Source organism: Mus musculus, chromosome 13 (assembly GCF_000001635.26).
Source record: "Mus musculus strain C57BL/6J chromosome 13, GRCm38.p6 C57BL/6J".
Lineage (NCBI taxonomy): Eukaryota > Metazoa > Chordata > Mammalia > Rodentia > Muridae > Mus > Mus musculus.
The window spans coordinates 61,158,345-61,166,334 of NC_000079.6; the positions used below are offsets into that span (position 1 = coordinate 61,158,345).

The window sequence follows — 7,990 nt, forward strand, 5'->3', positions numbered from 1 at the left end:
GGGATTCCTTCTTTAGTTTAGGAAATTTTCTCCTGATTTAGTTGACATTATTTCTGCACCTTTGATTTGAATTTCTTCTCCTGTCTTTTTTCCTATTTTTCTAAGATTTGGTCTTTGCGTGGTGTTGCATATCCCATGGGTTGCTTGTGTTTCTAATGTTTTAAATGTAACATTTTCTTTAATAAAGATATTTATTTCTTTTGCTTTTTTTCCCAATTACTTAAGAATCGTTCTTTAGTCCCTTATATTCTGTTGTTGAATCTTGCTTCAGAGGATTGTGTTTGAATAGCTAAAGTTTTCATTTTTCAACTTCCCTCAATTTTGGTTTTGTTTTTTGATTCTATTTCTAATATTTGACATTGAACTATTTTACTAATTTCCATCCACTGCTTCTGTCTTTATTCTTTTCTTCACTTCTTCTTTAACAAACACTGTAATATTTAAAAAGTACATTTTAAAGTATTTATCTCATACTTCAACTATCTTTCATTTATCAGGGTTCTAATAGAGGCTCATACAGGGTCAAAGTGATAGAAAATGGAGAGTCACATCCCAGCATTATGCACCGGAGGAGCACATGATGCCAAGACACTGCACAAATGAGCCAGGAATTGAAACTGTATGAAGTTATGTCAGCTAAACATGTTAAATCCATAAATTATCAAATAATCTTTCAGAGCTGGTTTCTGAAGGATAAATAGAACCCTTTAAGCAAACCAAAATCAATAATGGAATATGATCCATCATAGTGAATCTACCCACAACCTTGTGAACACCAGGATACCATTCATTTTTGAGTTCCTGAGGAATTACAAGTATGGCCACAAAAAGACATTTTTTTATAAAAGAGAAAAGACCTAGGAATTATATTTGCATTTTATTTTTTAAAGGATTTTATTTGCACAATCGGTAAAGCTGATTTTTTTGAAGGAATAATAAACATACGTTAGTTAGAGCAATAGTGTTCATGATGTCAAAATAGTTGAAGGGTCCCAGAATCACATTACAAGGTTGCTCTTCAGGGACACAAGTCTTGAATATACCAAGCAAAGGCTGGTCGCTGACTAGCAGATAGCCCTCCCCTAGAAATGCTGTCTTGTGCCAAAACCTTCCTTGTGGCCACCAGGTTGCTCAAATAGTAGGGTAGTGAGCATATGAAGCAATTCCACAGTGGTTGTTCTTGTCTTTGGCGAGCTTCATGTAGCCTCTAATGCCCCATCGTTTACCCCAGCTGAAAAAAATATGTTTTCCGTTTAGTAGACAGATCACTGCATGTTGGATTTATTTTAATAATTGACAAGGGATCAACTTAACAGATAGATAAGAAAAGGCAAAGGATCTATTCCTGGGTTCCAAGAGATACCTCATATAAGACTGTAACATAACAACAGAGAATGGGCAGACTGACTATCTACCAATTCATGGTTCAGAATTAACAATTTTGTCATAGTTTAGAAAAACAATGGCACAGACATAATATTGCCACCCAAAACACAGATGGCAGAATTTGAACATTATGATTTTCCATTGTGAGTAGGTTGTGAAAGCTATAGGAAAATTCAGAGATTAAGGACTGGAGATAAATTCAAGAGCTATGTTAAACTGAAACTGACATTTTGTTGTACATGTAACTCAAGTTCTGAGGGCATGATGATAAGACATACATGGACCAAGCTGGGTAACCAAATTAGTCAGTGAACTCCTAGATCAATGAGAAACACTGCCATAATTTTGATGTTGGATAATGATTGAGAAAATAATTGAGGTTAACATCAGACCTCTACATGGATGTACTTGCACACTCATGTATCTACAGACATGCAAACATGTATACATACTTCCCACGTGTACATAAAAAAATAAGAACAACTATTATTCAACTTAAATGAAACAAACGTTTTTGTTGTTGTTTTTTTGTTTTTGTTTTTGTTTTTTAATTTTAGGCTATGTATCCAATTGCTGACTTGCAACAGGAAAATTCCTTCACTAATCCCCCTGAAATGTTAGGCAGTGCTTTTAACCACTGAACCATCTCTCCAGGTCTTGCAATTTCAAATATACAATTTTGGCAATTTATACCTATTCTTGATCAGCCAGTAGTGATTACCATCGGTCTCAATTCCCTTAAATCCGTAACCAACCACGAGGACTCCATGAGTCACAGTATCACTGCTACAATTTGGCTCATGGTAAATACCTGAGAAATAAAATGAAAGGTGATTGGTGTAAGAGGCACAGGCTATCTGACAGTGAGTTCTGTCACCAACAGTTTTCAAAGGAGGCATTTTCAAAAATTGTAAAATGACACAAACTACAATTCAAATAAATAGCTGTATGAATTGTTACCAAAAACATAACTATATAGGGTTTTACAGAAAACTAAAGAAATTCTAATAGTGTTTATTTGTTGGTAAACACTTGTCTATGTGCTTATGATATAAAAATCCTTGGAATTTTGTGGGTTGGTTGTTGTTCTTGTTGTCAGAATCTCATGCCATTTTTAACTCTCAGAAGGTTAAATTATTTACTTCAAGAGGCTCTGTTATACTTTGATTTCAGATAATCAGTTTCTATAGATACCTAAAATATCTATCAAATGAAGAAGTTAAATTTAGCTAAGCAAAAAGCTTTATAAATTTTAACAAGTTAAATTGCATGTGGGGTCATATCAGGTAAATTATGAAGAAGAATAAAGTCTGGAAGCTCAAATATTTAAATGACATTTATACATAAATACCAATCATTAAATATGTTGTACCATAGGGATGCTACAATTTTTTTTTCTTATATAGAAGTAAACATGCGTACCTCCCTTATAGTTCTTGAAAGACTCATGTGAAGCATCAATTCCAGCAGTGATGGGCCCAATAGTTGCTACAGCAGCCATTAGGATATCCTCACTTTGGGGGAGGGACACAAATCCTGTGATTTCAGCCTTAGAATTCTTTGGATTATACCTGCATGGTCCATCCTTTAAAAGACAAGTAAGAGACTCAGTTACTTTCACTCACCTTCTGGGGAACAAGACTCAGAACCATAGCACTCTGTACTTTGAAGCTGAACACACTTAAAGTCTCATGCCAATAAATAATCCCAAGAAGTGAAATGCTATCAAGAGATTTAGAACTGAAAATTAGTTTGCATATCTTTAATGACAATGAATTTGTCTTACAATCTTTGAGAATTTTTAATGGTTGAAAAATCTATATTATATGTATAGTAGTTTGCATATTCTTCATAGAAGAAAACAGAGCTGCACCAAAATAATTTTATCAGAAAGCTATACAGATATTGAAAAACTAATGACAGATTTAATGATATACAGAGTAATTCTACTAAATTGTACCCTGAAGATGGTGGATTATCTCTACAATTGTCTTACATTCCAAGCTGAGTTGAAGTGACAGCATAGGATGTCCACTTACTTTCCCTTCATATGGATATGTTGCCTCAGACTCCAGACCACCATTGTGCAAAACATACTGGAAGGCATTGTATGTATCACCACCAAGACAACCATTGTTGCCTTGAGGTTTAGAACAGTCCACCAGGTTCTGCACACTCAGAGGGGTGAGTTTGCCCGTTTGCCAGATTGCCTGTGCTTCTATGGCACCAGTCACAGCAAATGCCCAACAAGCATCACAATCTCCCTGAATAGGGAAGAAAGGGTTGTCATAGATAAATAACAACCTGGCAACAAGTTAGAAAACTTATTACTGCTTGAAAATTATTTAATGTCAATTGATTGATTCCTTGGAGATATCAGACTCCTAAAAGACATTACTACTGGCAGTTTGCTCATGCTCTAGTCATGGCCATATACATGAACATTTGAAAGGGACTACTTGTTTTGTGAGTTATTAAGGGCAATAAAAGGGGACACAAGTTCCTTAGAAAGATAGGTGGACATTAATAGGGAGTATATGTAATATATTTCTAGGATTAAATACATTTAAAATATATGAAGTATTCTAAGAAGAAAAAATATTATTAAAAAATGAATGGCATATTACTCCACACTTAATGTGCACACAAAACACCAACTCTTTTACCTTTTCAACACAGTTTAAGAGGATGGGAATGTAACACCTTCATACCTGTCTCCGTACAGGAGTCACATATCCTTTCTTTCGCCAATCGACAAATTTGGGGAGAATACTGCCAGCTTCCCGTTTCATGATACTTTTCCCCTCTCTGTGAGTCCAAACTGAAATTTCAATCATCATTTTCCTGAATTCTTCATCAGTCTTCAAGGAGAAGTACATAGTTATTAAAAAAAACCACCTTATAAAGTACTAATGAGAGCACAGTGTGAAGCAATCCATGCCACACTCACCTGGTCACCAAATTCATTCATTTTCATGGTGAAGCCATTCTTACCCAGGCTGTTCTCCCTGTTGTGTAGTTTGATCATTTTCAATTTTTCTTCCCAAACCACTCTCTTCAGTTTTTCTTCCTTCTAGAAATGAGTGTAATGAGTATTATTCTTTCTGATTAAACTCCTTCTTAATCTGCCCTTGTGGACTAGCTGCTGCAGGTGAATAGAGTCCATAGAGAGGGATCAAAAACCCTATATCCAGGCATCTACCAAGGGGAATCTGACCACCCTGTTCTACCAGTGGTTGTGATTAGATAAGTTCTTAATGGTGGTGGGCTTTTTTGGGGGGGCATGGAACTGTGACATCTCATGTGCTTTAACACTTGCAACAGCAATGACAATTCACTCTTAGGCCCTTCTGGACAGTTTTCACATTACCAACCAGGCTATATGATTTGTTATACTTTATCTTCCAGTCTTGCCATTCAGCATCCAAACTTGAATCAAGTACTGGAACACCTGAGGCCACTCCCAAATACAGGAAGGCTATGAAGACAACAGCAGCCATGTCTCAAGTACCTGGAGAGGGGAGAAAACTTAAGATATAGCTACACACAGACTTTTAAAAATGCCCTTTTCTCTCTTTTCTGCAAAAAGAAGCCATTAGTTGATAAAATTCTTTGAACTATACCTCCAAATACATTTCCAAGATTATGGAAAAGGCTAAGGATATGTTTGATCTAAATCATTCACTGGTGGTTATGAGATTCAATGAAAACTGAAGAGCCCATGGTGTACTGTATGTTACTAATTCAGAAAGATCTACCTATCCGTGAGATTCAGAAGCTTAAAAGAAAAGAAAAGAGAAGAGAAGAGAAGAGAAGAGAAGAGAAGAGAAGAGAAGAGAAGAGAAGAGAAGAGAAGAAAGAAAAACAATAACAAAAACCACAACAACAAACCATGAACTTAGGATATCACTAACTCATGATCTCTACTCAGACAAGCTTCTATTATTTGATATTGGATTCTAATTTTACATTGATGGCAAAGTTCAGGCCACACATCCTATCTCTTCCTTATCTACAGTAGGTATTGAGCTTGTCTTAAACTCTTGTTGCTTAAATAAAAAATTGTATGATGTCTTCTATTAGGATTTGGGAAGAATCACAGGAATCTTTCTGTCCTATACGTGGGATTATGCAACCAAACTCCATGGCCACTACCTCCATTAGAATAGTGTCCTATGGAAAATCATAGAAGCCAGACAGTGGTGGCAAGCACCTTTAATACCTTCCTTCCTTCCTTCCTTCCTTCCTTCCTTCCTTCCTTCCTTCCTTCCTTCCTTCCTTCCTCCCTCCCTCCCTCCCTCCCTCCCTCCCTTCCTCCCTCCCTCCCCCCCCTCTTTTTTTCTTTCTGTCTCCCCTTCATGGCCACTTCAGATTCTGCCTTGGTAGGGGCATGATCTCACCTGAGGTGACTGCCTCTGCCTCAATCCACTCCACAGACTCAACTCTTCAAAAGTTGCTGAAGTCTCTGGACCTATCCCAGCAACACCTCTCTCTGGCTTTAAATCCCAAATATCTAAATAGTTGGCCCACCCCTCAACTCTGGCCTCTTTTGGATTGGCTGTGTTGGTGACTGGATTAAGCCTTCAGGCACTCCTACCTCAGGCTCTTTCTGAGATATAATCTCAGACTGTATCTCTGGAGTGGGTGAGAGCTTCCTCTGTGGACTTTGAAACATTATTTTGTTAACCTTGTCTGAGAAAATTAGACAGCCTATACAGTAGACTTTGTAAGAGATTATACTGGTATTTTGCTTGCTGATTGTGTTTCCTAGCAAAGCTGAACTGTATTTTACCCTACACTTTATAATCGGGGGTTTGGTTACCATGCCTGGTTTGGACTTAGTCAGTACATTCTATTTTGTGTTTAGTCCACTACTATGGTTTGATCCTGTGAGAACACAGATCCTCGGATATTCTGTTTCCTTCTTTCAGGGTGGAACACAGCTGGACCGCATTAGAATATTTAGTAGACAGTGATTCAAAGAGGAAAGTGAAGTTTAAGGCTAAACTCTAAAACAAAAAGCAAATGGCCTGCTGTTAGGGATCTCTTGAAATTCTTTGCTTTTCTCTTGGAAATTAAATTGTGCTGCCATCTAGAGGCACCAGTTACTTAGCACTCTTCATTGTGGTAACACAGGCATCAACTGGAAGTTCTAATATTTACAGTTTTCAGGACACATCCTGGGGATCTCAGAGATACAACATTGTTTTGCAACCAGTACCAGGAGATATTTGAAAGGATTTACTCTTTGAGATATCTCCGAACACTAAATATTAATCGTATGCAGTCCATCCTCCTACTTTGGAATGTAATGCCCTACTGATTTCTCTGTGGGAATATTTGGCTAGTTCTTTTGGTTTAGTGTTTTTCCGAATACAAATCCTGATGGGTTATATTTCACCAGTATTGAGATGAGGAACAATTAAGAGATAAATTATCTAAAATAACAGCTAGCACATTTTTCTAATTTTTGTATCATATCATATGGCAAAAAGATACAATATTTGATTTGTTAATAGATTTGTTTTCATTTTCTGGCTTCCTCAGGTCAGGGAAGAAATACATGATACATATGGACCCTTTATACTAATCTTCCTAATGTACATAAAAGCCAAGACTAATTGAGAAGTTACTAAATGTAGTAGAGATAGAAAAGAATATTTCATGATGGTCACAAAAGATTATTTTACAGAATTTGAAAAAAAAAATCAAGTAGTGGCATCAGCTTTTCCTGTATTATTGTATATCCCTGAAGGCTCTGTTCAGCTCCTTTCTCTGTTTAGACTTTCTATTTATTTTGTTTTTCATTTATTAATATTTATTTTTATTAGATATTTTCTTCATTTAAATTTCAAATGCTATCCTCTTTCCTAGTTTTATTTATTCATTCTACATCCAGATCACAGCTCCCCTTCTTTCTTTCCTCCCAGTCCCACCATCACAAATGGGCCTTCCATTACTCCCTTGCCTTCTATGAGGAGAAGGGGATTTTTTTTTCATTCACTTTACCTTCTGATGACAGCTCTCCCCCCAATCTCAACCTTACAAACCCCTTTCCCCAATACCCCCTCCTTTCCCCTCAGAGAAGGGGAGACCTACCTTGAGTACCACCCCACCTGGTACATCTAGTCCTAGCCCATCCTATCTCACTGAGGACCAACCAGGCAGCCCAGGTAGCAGATGTGGTAACCAGTGGCAAGGAGCAGAGACTGAGACAGCACAAACTCCACTTGTTAGGGGACCAACATGAAGATCAAGCTGTACTTTTGCTAAAGATGAGTAGATAGTCTCTCTCCAGATCCTGCAGTTCCCTCTTTGGTGGTCAAGACTCTGTGAGGCCCCATGATCCCTGGCCAGTTGACTCTGTGGGACTTCTTATGTTGTCCTTGACCTATCCGACTTGTAAATGGCTATTCTACACTCTTCCACAAGACTTCCTGGGCTCTGTCTGGTGTTTGGCTGTGAGTTACTGCATCTGCCTTCCTCTGTTACTGGATGAAGCCTCTCAGGAGACAGTGATGCTGCATTCCTATTTTTAATTCATTCTGTTTCCTTCTTTCCCTCCCTCCCTCCCTCCCTCCCTCCCTCCCTCCCTCCTTTCCTC

At 37.6% G+C, this 7,990-nt stretch overlaps 1 protein-coding gene across 1 annotated transcript; it reads right to left on the minus strand.

Annotated features, from left to right (window-relative positions):
- Nucleotides 1-870: 870 nt before the first annotated feature.
- Nucleotides 871-5,844, minus strand: Ctsr (cathepsin R). Its single transcript, NM_020284.1, has 8 exons — nt 5,787-5,844; nt 4,761-4,897; nt 4,337-4,459; nt 4,098-4,247; nt 3,426-3,650; nt 2,809-2,971; nt 2,080-2,197; nt 871-1,231 (listed from the first exon to the last, which is right to left on the minus strand). The coding sequence occupies exons 2-8, from the start codon at nt 4,884-4,886 to the stop codon at nt 1,132-1,134; spliced, it is 1,005 nt and encodes a 334-aa protein (NP_064680.1). The 5' UTR covers nt 4,887-4,897; nt 5,787-5,844; the 3' UTR covers nt 871-1,131.
- Between the last annotated feature and the right edge of the window lie 2,146 nt (nt 5,845-7,990).

Coding starts and splice junctions, on each gene's coding strand:
- Ctsr (NM_020284.1), bottom strand. CDS start 4,886: ATGGCTGCTGTTGTCTTCATAGCCTTCCTGTATTTGGGAGTGGCCTCA. Junction 3,651..4,097: donor TGACTCCTGTACGGAGACAG/GTATGAAGGTGT, acceptor TTCCCTATTCAG/GGAGATTGTGATGCTTGTTG. Junction 1,232..2,079: donor TACTGGCTGATCAAGAATAG/GTATAAATTGCC, acceptor TATTTTTTTCAG/CTGGGGTAAACGATGGGGCA.